The 16,854-nt window shown below is 40.7% G+C and overlaps 1 protein-coding gene across 1 annotated transcript in view; it reads right to left on the bottom strand.

Annotated features, from left to right (window-relative positions):
- Positions 1-16,854, bottom strand: part of LOC136990862 (uncharacterized) — a 32,171-nt gene that overhangs the window by 10,749 nt on the left and 4,568 nt on the right. The window contains exons 3-7 of the mRNA XM_067289315.1: positions 10,990-11,121; positions 8,374-9,531; positions 7,204-8,309; positions 6,886-7,022; positions 1,727-4,549 (exon numbers count right to left, since the gene is read on the bottom strand). Coding sequence (XP_067145416.1) covers positions 1,727-4,549; positions 6,886-7,022; positions 7,204-8,309; positions 8,374-9,531; positions 10,990-11,121 — 5,356 coding nt within the window. The remainder of the gene's footprint in view (positions 1-1,726; positions 4,550-6,885; positions 7,023-7,203; positions 8,310-8,373; positions 9,532-10,989; positions 11,122-16,854) is intronic.

The raw sequence follows: 16,854 nt of genomic DNA, 5'->3' as shown, positions 1-16,854 counted from the left end.
AAACTGCTGTAAAAACGTCTATTTTTTTCCTCCGAACCTAAATTAATCATTGAAAATTCGAGTATACGAGTAGCGAAAAACAGTGTCAGTCGCGTGATAAAAGCGCGCCCTGGCCCGTCTTTCTCGTTTTCTATACGTAAAGCCCGCCACTGCGGTGGTGACGTCGCCTTTCGTCGTCGATCCGGCCAACCGATGCGAACGACAGATCGAACACGATTTTCTTTCGTAATGTCAATTTACTAGTAAATTAAGTTAAAAACTTCTTTCGCGGGAATACTTTATTATATAGAAATAAGTAAACGGAAAACCTTAAGGTAATAGCGGATCCAGAAATCTTTACAGGGGTGCGGAAAGGAGACGTCGTGCCTTACAAAGGCTTAAATCGTTTGACGTCGGTTCGGACCCGCCATTTGTATCTTTTGCAACGAACGCCGTTTTAAAAATGGGACGTTGTAAAATTGGCTCGAGAAAACTATTCGGAAGCACTCGAATGACAGATATATTATCTAGTAAGGCACGGATCTCCGCGATATATCGTACAAAATCCTCGGACCAATAGGAAATTTTGCGGGTAGTGAAGAGGATAAATAAGATCGATACATCTAAATAAATGTAAAAATTGTTAAATACATTCATTTACGACGCGAACGGCGTTAAGTACACTTGTACGTTAATTCAAATACTCGTTATTTAAGCCGGGAATTAAAATTTTCGGAGAGCTTTCCGCTTCGGTATAAACACCGTGTTCCGCAAAAATAGGAAATTTTGCGGGTAGTGAAGAGGTTAAAGTAAACAATTACGACATTTTCTAGAAGTTAAAATGCGCTACGTGTCCCCCGCCATCGTTTACTGCCCAACCGTTCGATCCACTTTTACACCGTACAACTGCACCGGGTATTTCCTTTTGTAAAAATTTAATAGCGAAAGCAAAAGTCCTCGTAGTTCAGAACGTAGACGAAATACTAAACCACACAAAATTGAATATTTCGTCCTATTGTCACGATAGACACAGATGATATTTATTTCGTGAAATTTTACGCGACACAAAATAAAAATCCTAAATCCCGAACGTAACGCGGTATAAAGTACTTTATACAAAATGATTACAATAAATAATCTCGAGAGTAGTTTCTAAATGTGCATTGAATTTGTGCGTGTTTAGTTTTTCTTTTTAAATTAACCGTTAACTTATTAGATATAAAAAGTAAAACAATATAATAGATTTACGAAATCACTAATAGAATATTTAACGCAAAAAGTTGTCGATAATTGGTTAACGGAACGAGCAGATGCAGAATTGGCAGAATATTTGAATAGTACACGGGTGTAGTAAGGCAGACTTTTACGACGACGTTCTCTACGAGCGGACGTCATCGATTTTGATTCAACGTTCGATCAATACGATCGATCGAAAAGTATGAAATATTTTGCCAGTATCATAGTTACTCTTCCGAGATACTTCATATTTCCTCTATGAATTTTTTTTATTATATTTTTTACTCGGAAGAAGTGTAATACGTTATTTAAGAACCTCGACGTTTTTCGTTACAATTTGCATTTAATTGTTCCAATCTGAATCTTTACGCCATATACAAACTAACGCTTCATTTTTATATTTTTCTTAGATTAAAACTAAACATTCTATGCGTATTATAAAGAAAAACGATTCCCGTATCACAAATCAAAATGCGCTTTCGCTTCTTAATTCCGCGATCATTCTATTTACATCGTGAACTTGATGATGTAACGGTTTATCAGTCGAGTAACGAGGTAACGCGTATCTCAACTTCTCCCAAAACCATCTTTCGCCCCACAACAAGTAAGTCCTGCTCAGTAGCAACTCGCGCATATCCGCGGGAACTACGTCACACACCGAATTATCCTTCAATACGAAAATTATCCTTTCCATCTTATCCTCCAAGGACTGTACCAAGGCCGCTTGAAACTCCGCTTGACACCACACGCTGTTCAAGAATTCCTCGGACAGTAGCAATATCGTCTTCTTGCTGTTTCTAATCGAAGCTTCTATCTGACATATTACGTCATAACCGGGTACCCAATCGCGCTCGTGGATGCACAGCTTAAAGAAAGGCGGTTTCTCCTCCAGTTCCTTCAACAAACGCATGACGATGTCCCTGTCGCTGCCGGTGTAAGAAATGAAGGCATCGAACGTTTTATCTATGTCCAGTTCGGAAATCTTGCAGCAGTACAGCGAAGGCAAATGCACGTACACGTAGGCCAAAATGGTGTTCTTGTATTTCAGAAATAAGAAAGCGAACACCATTGCTAATATTCCTAGCAGACAGACCATGGAACCGAAAACAATTAGAGCAACGTTCGTTACGATCGAAGGAGGCAAACAGAACGCATCATCCGGAAAATTCAATACGGAAGACACGATAACGGTGTTGTTCTCCGACAGCAATCGACTGCACTTCACTTCTTCGGCTTCCATTATCTTACGAACGTTGCGATTCAACCACAATTTGAAAGGTTTAAAAGAACAATTGCACCAAAATGCATTGTTTCTAATGTCTACTCGAATATAAGAAGATTCACTTACGTATTGCAAAAATTTTTCAGGAAAATCCTGCAGACTGTTGTATCGAAGAGAGAGAACTTTCAACGAAGAAGGAAACGTCCAATGCTCAGAGGGATTTAAACGATTGTGGTCCAAGTACAGTTCATTCACTCCAGACCAACTATCCGTAATTTCCATTGAAGAAAGAGAGTTGTGTTCCAGGTGAACGATTGTGGTGTTTTCGGGAAGTATTGCGGGAGCGTGGGAAATATTGGAGAAAGAACAATTCACCATGACCGAAAAGCCTTTATATAAGTAACAGCGACACTTCGGTGGACAGTTTTCTACAACGGGACACACCACGTAGGAAGGAATCAGTTCCCGGAAAGACTTGTTCGTCAAGTCAGAAGGAGAATCGCAGAACAGCGATCGACCGACTTCCGAAAACTGAACCTCTTCGATGTAGTTTCTCAAATCGCAGTCACACCGGAAGGGGTTCCCAAAGAGAGAGACGTTATTCATATTTCTGGTGATTTTTCCCGCGACTGTGGTGATATTATTGTCCATCAATAAAATTCTGGATCGATTATCCGGAGGGAGATCTTCGGTGCGAAGAATCGACAGGCGATTGTCATTCAGTCTGAGCAGCGAGATGTTATACGCGCTCCAGTCCATTCGAGGAAACTCTGCGAAACTGGTATTGGAGAGTCCCAGGTATGTCAACTGTGGCAGTCTTCCAAATGGTCGTGGAGCCGGAAGAGATCCAAGAGGATTGTCGTCCAGATACAACATTTTTAGATTATCCAGTACTTCAAACTTTCCCTCCTCTACGTTCGTTATTCTGTTTCCTGTTAAAGACAATCCTTGAATATTTTGAATGTCGTCAAACACTTCGAAGGGAATTCTAGTCAGGAGATTGTTGCTTAAATCCAGCATCGACAGCCGTTTGTTATTACGGAACACGGTGGAAGGCAATTCGTTCAAACGGTTCTTGTGTAAATCCATTTGTTTAATATACGGGTTATTTACAAACAAATCGGGGTGTAGACGATCGATTCGATTTTCGCAGATTTTAACTTCGGCTAGGACATAACAAGAGGAAAATATCTTCGGTGGCAATTCACTGATATTGCAGTTGCAGGCACCAAAACTCTGTAATTTTGAGACGTTTTGCAATAGCATTTCCGGTAGAGAATCAAACTGGTTGTTACTCGTGTTGAGAGAAATCAAATTGAAATTGTCTGCAAACAATGAAGAAGGAAGGGTATTTAAGCGATTGTCGTTCAAAAAAAGCTTTTTAAGGCTCGTCATGCCCATAAATATGGCGGGAGGAAGAACGGTCAGCAAGTTTTTGGATAAATAAAGATTCTCTAGAGATTGCAATCCGTAGAAAAGGGTCTCCGGAAGATCCTCTAAACGGTTGTCAAAGAGGTATAAAGATTTGAGTCTATTCAAACCACGAAACGCATCTTCTGGAAAACTTCTTATTCTTCCTGATACTACGTAAATCGTTTTTAACGAGGGGAGTCCATTGAATAATCCGTTGGGAAATTTTTCCGTCATCAAGCGCAACACATCGATCCTTTCTACGTTGCGTAACTCCTCTAAAGTGTAAGTGACGTTTTCCATGGGGTATAAAGTGATATCGCGAAGATTCGGTAGGTTCTTGATGGTGACACGCGAATTCGGTGCAACGTCTTCGGAAATCAAAAAGAAATGCTGGACACTTTTATCTCCCAGGGAAGTTCCGACGTCGGGAGAGGGCAAAAGGCATTCTCTTAACACCACGGAGAAAAAGTAAGTAGAATTAGTGCATACACGAATCTGTTCGGCGTCGAAAGTGTTTCCTCGACACACCACGAAAATGGCTCTGTCGTAGTCGTTGATGTAAGAAGTAACGTTCGATCCGCATTCTACTTTTCGATTCATTTTTTGAATAATGAAACCAAATCGGTCGGTGACGAAGAACCACCCCTGTACTGCCGTGCAAAGGAACAGCAATTGAGCCAAGAAGATTTTCTGCACCATCTGAAACGAAAGTAAAACGTATCAATTACCGAACAGATCTATTTTACTCGAATACGTTCCAGCCAGTAAAGTATTAATAGTTTGTACTGTACGGTACAATTATATAGCCACTTCGTACGGTATGTAATTGTGAGAGGCCGGATGATACGAAAATTTTAATTAAATACAACAAAATATATATAATTTATTTAGAATAACGCTTAAATTTCGCATATTCTGTAAAGAAGAATTTTCCCAAGACTTAATAAATAAATGGAAGGATGCGATCGCATCTTTCCCCGGATTTACTTCCGTTCTAAAGGTGACACATCTTCCCGAATGTACGTGTCACCCGGAACCTTCATTCTAAATTCATCCGTTGGTCTAAAAACTGAACATTGCCAAAAAAGGGCATCGAAATGAAGGGAAGACCCCTGAAATAAAAAGACGGAAATCGAAACCGACGAGAGAGTTCGCCTATCCCTATATCTTGGCGCAATCTTTGTGCGAGTGTATTCCCGCCGTCAGGGCCGGATTAACCCACTTTGGGGCCCTAGACATTTTCTTCTTACCGGGCCCCGTCCCTCTCCTACAAGAAATAGAGCGCACAAAAAATATAAAACAATAAATAAAACAAAACTAAATAATGCGAAAAACTAAAACAAATCTTACATTTTCATTAATAAAAAATATTCTTATCGCATTAAAAAGAATTCTAAATTATCGGAAGAATTACTTTCAATACGAAGAAACACATTTTCTTTCGATTTTAGAATTCACAATAACCACATAAAAAGCAATATATTTCTGTTTATTTGTTTATTAAGCCTATATACAGTTGTCCAACAGAAAAGTAAACTATCTTATATACGAATCTTTTCAAAATAAACAGTTTGACCCCAGACATTTGTCTCTACGACGATCCGGTCCTGCCGCCGTGCTCCACCGCCGTCGTGGCCCGACCATAACCGTCTATTTCTACCGGACATTTGACCTTATCCGGGAGTGGTACCCAATCCGGCAGAACCTTCTCCACCCCTTCGTCGAGACGACCTCGAAAATCAACGCACTAATCGAGGTATTTCGCATCGCGCTTAATCTCGTAAGCTCTCTCTTTCGGCTAGAAACGCGTTAACTTAAATACTCGATGGTGTTACGCTGTATAGCGGTGTCCGATTTAAGCCGCTCTTCGGAGCTAAAGACGACTCTCCGTTGTTCTATGTATACGTGTAAATAATTTATATAAATAAACGGGCATTTTTCCTTTATAAATAAGTTGACGCGTACACTTCTTACGGGCGCGTTGTCTGTCTCCATCCCGGACTCCCGGTGTTACGTACGCGACCGCTCGCACAATCGCACAACTTGGTGAAAACGAAAAAATACCAAAAAAATTCCGTCTCGTCAATTGTTTTTGTTACACTCGAGTTTTTGTTTGTATTTAGCGTAAAATTCCCAGTCGACTTAAAATTTAGTATTCTTTTCTTTTTATTTAAAAAATGGCCTTAAAACGAAGACTTCTCGCATCAATTCTATCAATTATAGCTGGACTTGTCAATAAATAAAAAAAATGTTAATGGTTGAAGAGAGTAGTGGCAGGGGGAGGTGGGTAAGTAGTTTTTGTTAGTAATTTCTGTTAGTGGAAGTTGGATGATTTAGCCAGCAAGGATGAAAACGGACGGGAGACGGACTTAACTTCCGTACGTCTTCACTCCACCGAGAAGAACCACACACCGACCACACACCACCGGTCATTAAGACAGAGGCAAGAGTTCCCGGGACACGTAGAACAAAGGAAAATAAACACTCTCACCGTACATCACAATATAACTGTCAAAGAACACGTTACAAAACTTTAACACGTGAAGAACACACGACAAAACTTTAAACACGTGACAGCCACATGTCTAACAATCCCCCGCTTGGCTGTTGCGTGGCCAAAGGTCATTAACAATAACAGTTATCATATTAATATTAGCGAACATCGAGACTCAATAGTTTACAACATTTCTTGTGTTTATTCGGACCGAGTGCCCTTGTCAATACATCTGCAGGCATATTTTCAGTCGAGATGTGTTTTAGTTTTATTTTACCTTCACTGACGAGGTCCTTTACAAAATGTAATTTTATGTCTATGTGCTTTGCCCTTTTGTGAGAGCCTTCCCCATTGGCCAAACATATCGCTGCTCGATTATCAGAAAATATACAAGTCGTTTCTGTTTTAAGTTCGCCGATAGCGCTTCTCTTAATAGCGATTTAAGCCAGATTGCTTCTTTGCTAGCCTCGGTAATTGCTACATATTCTGCTTCGCACGTTGAAAGGCTGACGGTTGTTTGCTTACAACTTGACCGGCTCACAAGGTTATTCCCTAATTTAAAGCAGTAACCAGAATATGATTTTCTGTCATCTTCATCGCTAGCATAATCGGCATCGCGGAAGCCTACAATGTCTATTTCTCCGTTTCTTTCATAACTAAGCACTACTTCCGCAGTTCCTTTCAAATATTTAAATACCCTCTTTACTGCCTCCCGGTGAGTTCTGTCAAATGCATTGTTATATTTGCTCAAATGTGAAACAATATGCGCGATATCGGGACGGGTCATTACCGAGGCGTACATTAAACAGCCTATTGCCTGCCGATATGGTATTCTCGACATCGACTCAGAATCTATTACCCTGAGGTTTCTCGAGTTTTAAGCTAGAATCGCATGGAGTTGAAACGGCATTACATTTGTCCACGAAAAAACGTTCTAAAATTTCGTGAATGTATTTTTCCTGGCTTAAGGTAATTTTGCCTGTGTTGCTATCCTTTCTAATTTCTATCCCTAAAAAGGACTTTGGAGAACCTAAGTCTTTTAGTTTAAACGATTCTGTCAATCCCTGCTTAATTTCGTCTACCCATTTATTATGGTTGTAAGCTATTATAATATCGTCTACATGAACCAGCAATAATAAAATTTTCGTACCTTCAGCTCTATAATATAAACAGTCATCGGAGATTGATCTCTTCAGTTTTATCTGCATCAATTTCTCTTTTAGTGTTTGTTGCCACACACGCCCTGATTGTTTCAATCCGTACAACGCTTTATGCAATCTACAGACCCAGTTTTCCTTCCCTTCTATGCTAAAACCTTCTGGCTGAGTTACGTAGATTTCGTCACGCAACTCCCCATTTAGAAAAGCTTTCTCGAAATCAAATTGCCCGAGTTCTAGGTTTTTCATCGCAGCTAGTGCAAACAACATCCGAATAGTTGTGCTTCTTGCGGTTGACGCATACGTTTCCCCGAAATCCACTCCACTAACCCGAGCGCAGCCTTTAGCTACTAACCTAGCTTTGAATTTACTTTTCCCTTCTAATTCCTTCTTTGTAAAAACCCATTTAGTTTTTATCGCTCTCTTATCACTGGGCAATTCACATAATGTCCATACCTTTTGATCTCGAATCGCCTTTAACTCAGTTTTCGTTGCATTAATCCAATCTTCGGAATTTGGATTCTTAATTGCCTGCAAATATGAAAAAGGCACCTGACCTACCGCATAGACAATTGGATTTCCGTATCGTCGTGGTGGTCTAACATTTCTTCTCAATCGAGTACTTGCTGTAGGGACAGATGAATGGCTCTGCTCTCGACTTTGCTCTTGCTCTTCGGGTTCATCTTCCGAGTCCTCAGATTTGGAATCAGCCCCCGCTGACCTCTGGTGTTCGTCTTCGTTGAACTTTTTCTTGTCATCCGATGGAAATACGTTGACAGTTTCTATCTGTTTCTCGTCTGATGTGCATCTTGACATTTCGTTAAATTTCACGTCTCTCGATACTACAATAGACCTCGTTGCTCGGATCGTACAGTCTGTAAGCTTTCATGGTGGGCGAATAACCTTTTGTTTCATGATTTTTTCTTCGACCAAACGGCTGGCGTTGACTTTTGCCTTTAGTACACACATCACAAACTTCATTTGGTACTGTTTTGTAGTCGATGCTGTTTGGTTTCTCCTTTAATATATGCTTCACGGTAGCTTCACTTGGATGTCCCATTCGTTTGTGCCATAACCAATATTTACTTTGAGGACTAGCTATATTAACAGTGTTTTTATATGTATCCAGTACATATAAATGGTTTATCTTCTTCGCTGTGGCATACATAAGTTCGCCCTTTCTGATGACACATTTATTTCCATAAAAATGAGTAGTCGAGCCTCTCTTGGAAAGTTGGCTTACTGATAATAGATTGACGGTCACTTCGGGCACGTACCAAACATCTTTTAGTATACAATTGAAGCGTACCCCTTTCACGTTTAGGCGCAAAGATATATCACCTTCACCCGCGACTCTCAAACTCGAATCGTTTGCCACATATATCACGCGATTAGCAGGTCTAAACTTTACGAAAAGCTCACGAGCATAACTTAAACGATGAGCGCTACCACTGTCTATTATCCAGTCAGAGTTATGTGAGTCAACACCTTTGTTTATAATTGAACATAGCATCATTGGATTTTTCTGGTTCGGATTTGTTTCGCTGTGACATTGCGATGCTCTATGTCCATACTTATTGCACTCGAAGCATTTTCCATTAAAGATTCTTGTATCGTCATGTTTTTGTTTTATACTAGTGCCTCTTCTATCGAAACGGTTTCTCGTTGCACTAAACACTTTTGACTCGTTAGTACTACTGCATTCATTTTTTCTGGCAGCCTGTTGCAGCAGTTTAGCTTTAACTGCAACCGAGGTTAATTTTACGTCTGCGGCAATCGCTAAATCGGTCACTAAACTATCATATTCTTCCGGTAAACGCATCGATAATAATTCCGCACGTTCCCGATCATCAATTGTACAACCGATTTTTCTCAACTGGTCGATGAGGGTTTGTATTTCGTTAATATAAGCGGCCATACCCGAACACGTGTTAAAATCCATGGAGTAAAGTTCCCTTTTTATTTGCAGCCTTTTCAGAATACTCTTATCTTCGTAGAAATTTGCTATAGTATCCCACGCTTCCTTGGCACTTGTACGTACAATGTTGGATATCGACTTTAACGTGGTCCCCAACCGTCAGGGCTATTGTTCCTAACGCCCTTCGATCACAACTTTTTTCCTTCGCCGTAGGTTTTCTATCTGTTACCGGCGTCTCGATCGCTGCCCACGGGTCTTCCTTCATCGACAGCATTTTTACGTTGAATTGCCACGATGATAAATTGGATGAACCATCCAGTTTTTGGAAGTTGACAAACTCTTCCTTTGTAAAGATATCTCCATGTAAATTTTCCATCTCACACGTTGTTTTTCTGATCCCACCAAATCTCAAATTCAATATCACAACGAACAAAAATTATAAAGGCATTAATATACTTGGTTGCTGTCTGGACTGCTCAGTAACCTTTCCTGGGCTGCTATACATTATACTGGGTTGCACATAACCTTTACTGGGTTACTTTCGTTCTGGGCCCATAACCTTTTTGTTAGTAATTTCTGTTAGTGGAAGTTGGATGATTGAGCCAGCAAGGATGAAAACGGACGGGAGACGGACTTAACTTCTGTACGTCTTCACTCCACTGAGAAGAACCACACACTGACCACACACCACTGGTCATTAAGACAGAGGCAAGAGTTCCCAGGACATGTAGAACAAAGGAAAATAAACACTCTCACCGTACATCACAATATAACTGTCAAAGAACACGTTACAAAACTTTAACACGTGAAGAACATACGACAAAACTTTAAACACGTGACAGCCACGTGTCTAACAGTTTTAGCGTTAGGAGGAAGGTCGCGTGATCGTGTAAAACAGCTTAAAAGTTGATAGTGAGTAATATTACTGGTCAGGTTGAACGTGTTTCGACGCGCTATCTGGGATTCTAGGAATAAATATAAACAACCCGCTGTTGGATTAGATCGTGTTTCGACGAGCTAAATAAGTTCAGTATCTCGCCGGCCATCTCGTGCCACACTCGGTTTATATCCAGCATTCGAACGCTACTGCGCTTGTATTTTTATTTCTGGAATGTGGCTCGCAGAGGTGGTGTAATTTCTCCCGACAGCTTCCGTTACGTTTGTGGTGAATACGCAGTGAAAAGTCGACAAAGAAACATAAGTGAGTTTGTGAAAAATGTTTATTTTGCGTATTTCGAATTGAAACGCGGAGATCGAGACAAAGCGTGGGCTCCGCGTAAGGTGTGCGGAAGATGCGAGGAAGTTCTTCGTTTGTGGTTTAAGGGTAAGAAAAACTCGTTTCGTTTTGGCATTCCTACGATATGGCGCGAACAGAAAAATCACACAACCGACCGCTACTTCTGTTCGGTAGATGTTAAAGGATTTAATACAAAAAATAAAAAGAAAATATTTTACTCTAACCTCGACTCGGCTATTCGTCCGGTGTCCCGGGGTTCCGAAATACCGGTTCCACGGCCATTTTCTAATTTAAATGACATCCCGAGCGAGTCAAAGGACTCGGACGCATTACCTTCTCGGGACGAATCGAGCGCGCGATTTTTCTGTCGACGGAGGACCTCGACTTTTTTCTCGGAGCGAGCTCGACGACCTAGTAAGAGACTCGGGTCTTTCGAAAGACGCAGCCGAATTGCTAGGATCGACGCTAAAAAACAAAAACCCGCTATCATCCGGGACCTCATTTTCGCGGTACAGGCATCGAGAGAGAGAATTTACTCAGTTTTTCTCCAAAGAGGGAAATCTGGTTCACTGTAACTATGTTCGCGGGCCCACGAAGGGCGTCGAAATAGAATACGATTCATCGGAATGCACATATTCGTCGATAACGAATCGACGAAAACGTCATCAATACGACATTGGTTCCCTCAGAAGAAGTGTTATTACCACTTCTTCGTATTAAATTGGGGCACGTAAACCAGTTTGTCAAATCGCTGCCGAGAGATGGGGATTGTTTCGAATATCTGTGTTCCGACTTCCCGAAACTGTCCGAAGCCGAGTTAAAAGAGGAAGTTTTCACCGACCTCGACGTAAGAAAACTTTTATCCGATCCCCTCTTTTTGGAAACGACGGGAGAAAAGGAGAAAGAAGCACGAGACTCTTTCGAGAATATAGTGCATAAGTTTTTGGGGAATACTGAGGACCCCGACTACAAAACCATCGTGCATCGCACGCTGGCAGCGTACGAAGCTCGAGAATGCGAGACGAGCTTAAAAGTTCATTTCTTACACTCCCGCATCGACTATTTTCCCAAAATCTTGGGAGCCTACGGCGAGGAACGGGGTGAAAGATTTCACCGGGACGTCCGCGATATCGAGAGACGTTACCGAGGAAAATAGAATGTCGACGTGTTAGCCGACTACTGTTGGAAACGCTCGATCGAAAAACCTGAGAAGGAAATAGGAAAGGAGTTGGGACAAGCATCAAAGAGAAGAAGAAAAGGTTTCGTAAGAAAAAGAGTAGACCTAAAATTGTGTATAAATATCAGAAACAATTTTTTGATTAGTCGTAAGAAAATATAATATATTTAGTTCACTGTAATAAATAAGAGTTTTTATCAAAAATTTGTTTTTATTTTGCAAAAGACCTACACGTGATGGGATGTTACGGAAGCCATTTTTAGAATCTTCGATCTTTAAAACATATAATTCGGCAAAATATCCCGTGCAGCTGGGGAAAAAAATTTTTGCAGACCCGTGTTATCTGCGACGTAACGTTTACGTCGAAGTTTTATTATCTATTAGCATTGATTTCTGCGTTTAAATAACACGCTTTACTTGGAATTTTTGATGGTGGCTACCGGAGACGGATAAGTGGTGCCGGCAGAGTGTCGGCTAGGGTTCTTAGTGCTCGGAATTATCGTTATTACGACGTTCGGCGTTAATTACCTCTTTTTAACTACAGTTACAAATAATTATCATTTAAATCGACTAGACGTAAATAAAAGAACAACTCGGTATATATTAGACTCTCCTTTTCGCTCCGAGATGCCGTCGTTGGCGCCCTCGGCGTCGAGGCCCCCTAAGCATTGCGTAGGCCAATTACAAGTTAGCGGAAGACTTAGTATAAATGTGTAGATTAATTTAATTCCGTGGTAGAATCTTTTAATGTTTTTCGAACGTTTTTCATCGACGTTTTTCATATTAACGTTCGATGTTTTAGATTGCACGAATTGATTTAAAGCGCAAAAAATCCACCGACGAGTCGCGTAACTCTAAAACAATTTTCAACGCGATCTTCGCTTCATTCGCCAAAATTTGTATTGTTCCGAGCGATGCTCCCCGCGCGTCTTTTGAAAAATTTCTTCCGACAAAATCTAAATGTACCGGATGCGTAGTTTTATTTACTTTTGTAAATTTCGGCCAACAATTACTTAAAATACAATTGCGTCTGGCGCCATCTGTTACGAGATATTATTAAGAATAATTTTTGCATTATTAAAGTCGTAAGAATGCACAAACGAGACTTAATTTTGACGATACGGACGATGTCTGTAACCTAAATAATAAACAGATCGATGCAATTGCGGATAAAATTTGCATTAAGTGCCACCTCGGATACGTCAGTCGAATCCAAAATTTAATAGCCTCGATTGCCCTTATACGGAAGTCACCGTGTAGAATTTCGTTTCTTCGTTAAGCTTTACACAATACAAGATATTAAATGGAAGAGATGTCTACGCGCGTACGTGGAATTTTTCGCTTTTTGGGAGGTTCGGGGATCTCAAAACACGGAGATTTGCAAAATACCGGAGAATCCGATCGGACACGATTAGAATATTTTCCTGTGTTTTGTTACGAAAGAGATTCGCGTAGAGACGGCTTCGTTTGGAAATTCGATGTACAGAAAATGTAATTGGTTAAAGTAAAACTTCTCACGTAAATGTGTATTAACGGAACACGCTGTTAATGACTAGAAAACGCGGTATGCGCTCGAGGTTGAGCGAGACGCAGCTTTTAATACTTCTAAACTAACGTTTATTTCTTTGGCTCTCGCTGCAAAAACTAAAAAATGTAAATTAATTTACACTCGACGAATGAACGGAAAATTCGTCTTTTGTCTCTTTTCTTCCCTGCAGTTACGGCACTTTCCCACGAAAAAAAGGTGAAACACCCCACGTACGTTGTCGGATTTTGTCAATTCTTTCAAAAACTGACTAGTGTCATCCCGACCCGATCGAATGGTTAAACCGAGCCAATATTTTGGAAAAATTCGAACGTAACCCGATCGAGAACGAAACAAACAAATGTTATTTAAATTTATGCTACTTATGACGTCTTACGGTGTACACTAATATATTTGGAAATTTAACCGGTTGTTTTTTCCACTCGACATTTATGCAGCAACGGGCGTAGCAACGGTGGGGCGCTTGCCCCATTCACTTAAGCAAACGAAAAATTTTAAGTCAATCAATACGTTATAATAGTAATGCGCGGCAAGAAAGCGCGTTTGATTCGTAGCGAGAAGACGCTATCGTGTTGGTCGGTGACGGGAGCGCTGTCTGGTGAGCGAGTGGGGAACTGGCCGTTCGAGGTCTGGATGGTCTGCGAAGATCAGAGAATGTTCGAGGTTCGGATTTAGCGGGAAAGTTCTATTTTCTTCTGTTGTCTATTTAAGCGCTGCAATCAGTGAGATTGTGTCGACGCATTTGAGCTTGTTCGGAACACACCGCCAGCCAGGTTGATTCGAAACGTCGCGGGGACCACGCGCGATACTAGATTTCTTACGTCGTTTTAAATTAGTAAATGCTATATTTACTTCTATTGTATGTTGTAAGTGTTTTAATAAATCCGTTAACTACCAACAGACGGTAACGATGCAACGAGAAAAGCTTCTTTTCGAACGCATTGCCCTGCTACAGAATCAGAATTCGTCGTGTTTGTCTCGTAGCAAAATATTCGCCGCTCTCGCAACCGGTGGTAAATGCTTTTCGGTCAAAAAGTATGGACTTACTTCGATGCGGAAATCGCGTTAAAAAAATCACAGACATCGAGAGAAAACACCGTGGAAATGCGATTATTCAAAGTCAAAGTGTTACAGTAGAGGCCGAAACAATCGCCGAGCATGTTGGAACAGATTTCAATATGCCGCGAGTCATAAATCGTCAGAAACATCGCGCGAATCCATCAGCGCAGACTCTTAGCGAGTTTTGGAGAATATCACTAATTATTCCGTACATAGATTCATTTTAATCTTCATAATGTACAGTACATACGTTTGTCATCTATTCTTATGTTTGTGTTGTCCGCGATTTGTCAGACGGCACTCAACACGCGATTTCTTGTACCAATATTAATTAATCTGCATACTGTATATATCTATCTACTCTGTATACCTTATTACCTGTACATATGTTAGCGCTGTTTGCGATCTGTAACGTAGCACTCCCAACTTGTATTCCTCTGTAACATTCTTGTTATTGTTATTGTATTTTCTACCGATTTCCTGTATTTTCCTTTTAAAACACCGTCGCGGGACGCCCATAGATCCCAACCCTTTTTTCATCCCCTTTCCTTTCTTACCCCTACCCCTTTTTCCCCACTCCCCATTCTCCCCCTTTTCCATAACGCAGGTTGTACCAAAGAGCGATACCTGTCCTTCCGCTACTACTACATAGATTCGTTAATAATGTCTTTGGAACAACGTTTTTCTGAGGAGAACTTGACCGAATTCTGATTGCTTACGTCGCACCCTGACGTAATGCTCGATATAACGTATGAGGATTAAAAAAAACTACAAGTTTTTGTAGTTACTGCAATTTGAATGATTTCCTGGGTGACGACGAACTTTAGTACAACCAACGGAAAGGAAAAAAATGTGCCAAATGCCGAACCGAAGATAGAACTAGCCGCACTTTTTTTTAACTCTTTCCATCCTGTGGGCACTAAGAGGTTCTCTTTTAGCAAGCCGATTACGGGTACGGTCGGGCCCACAATGGGGCGGCCGGATGGCGAGGGACCGGGCCCGACATATCCGGACGGATTACTAGCTGCACTAGTTAAAGAAACGCAATTGTTGTACCCTTCCACGAAACGGGGCTACTTACTTCACTCGCATAGCCCCGCACAATGCGCACTGTCGAAAGATCCTTTAGCAGCTTAATTTAAGCTCTGGTCACACCACGCGATTTCCAGCCGCGCGGGCGACCGCGACCGCAACACGCGCGAGTCGCGCGCGTCTTCTCGTGGTTACACGCGTTTTCTGGCGTTGCAACTCGGAAACACGTGACCCTATAATCAATAAAATTACAGTTGTTGTTTATGAGTACTTTGGTGAGTTTACCGACATTTTACGTTCCACTTCAGATTATTTACGAAATTTTCTTATTAAAATGGCAAGCAGTTCCTTTTCTGGAATGAATAAAAGAAAAAAGGCGATAATTTTGTTAGAGCTGGCGAGAATACACGAAGAGAAAACGTGATGCCGGGTTAAAACTTGGCGAAATAAAAATCAACGGGCTAAACAATCGCGCTTTCACCAGCCGACGAACGAATTAAAGCTTTCGGATGCCGAAGGTTATAGGGGATATATCGTACGGATACGAATACTTTCCAAAGTATTTTTTAACCCTTCGACAGAAGAAATTAAAGTTTGCGCAATTCTTGATGCAGCTCGTACGTTGAAATAGACGAGGAATCTTAAATTGGCTGATCTTAAAGTTCTAAAGATGAGATGAAACGTGATGACGGAGAATTAAAATTGGCGAAATATTAAATCAATTCAAACGAAATATGACTTACAGAATAAAGAGGGTCTTCGTGTCTCGAATAACTAAAATCATATATTGAATGGTGGAGACAAAAAATGAAGGTAAATATAGCAGCGCGGACATTAAGTAGATCTGTAAGTAATGCTTTTATATTTTGTAAAGAAAATTGCGTAGAAAACTTTAAAAATGTTCACGCAACTGCCGAACTCGCGTCGAAAGTAAATGATACATTTGAACCGCTTAATTCTTGTCGACCGATGAGGAATGGACAAAGAGTCGAGTCGCAAACAGAAACAAAAACCAATGTTTAAAAATTATTAATAAAGGAATTGATTATTTCAGTAAACCGAATGATTGTAAAAACTGTCCACTTCTTAAGTCGTCGTTAACTTAAATTAGTCAACGGATGGATCCAGCGAAACTGTCGTGGCTACTGCGCTTCAATTCGCCTCGGCTGTAGTAACCGGTTTAGCACTCTATGTTACTCCGTCTCGTCGATTGCAACTAAATACTTTTAGCGTTTCAAATGTTCCAATAAAACCAGCTTTTAATAAACAATTTTATCTTATTTTTGCCTCCCTTGGAGAAAATCCCGACTACGCCCTTGTGCAGCAATACGGGCCTATTTTATTATTCGTCATTGAATTATTTTAACTTTAACTTGTAAATTTA

The sequence above is a fragment of the Centruroides vittatus genome, unplaced genomic scaffold (genome assembly GCF_030686945.1).
Source record: "Centruroides vittatus isolate TY-2023 unplaced genomic scaffold, ASM3068694v2 contig_1343, whole genome shotgun sequence".
Classification (NCBI taxonomy): Eukaryota; Metazoa; Arthropoda; class Arachnida; order Scorpiones; family Buthidae; genus Centruroides; species Centruroides vittatus.
This window is presented reverse-complemented; position numbering and strand designations above follow the sequence as displayed.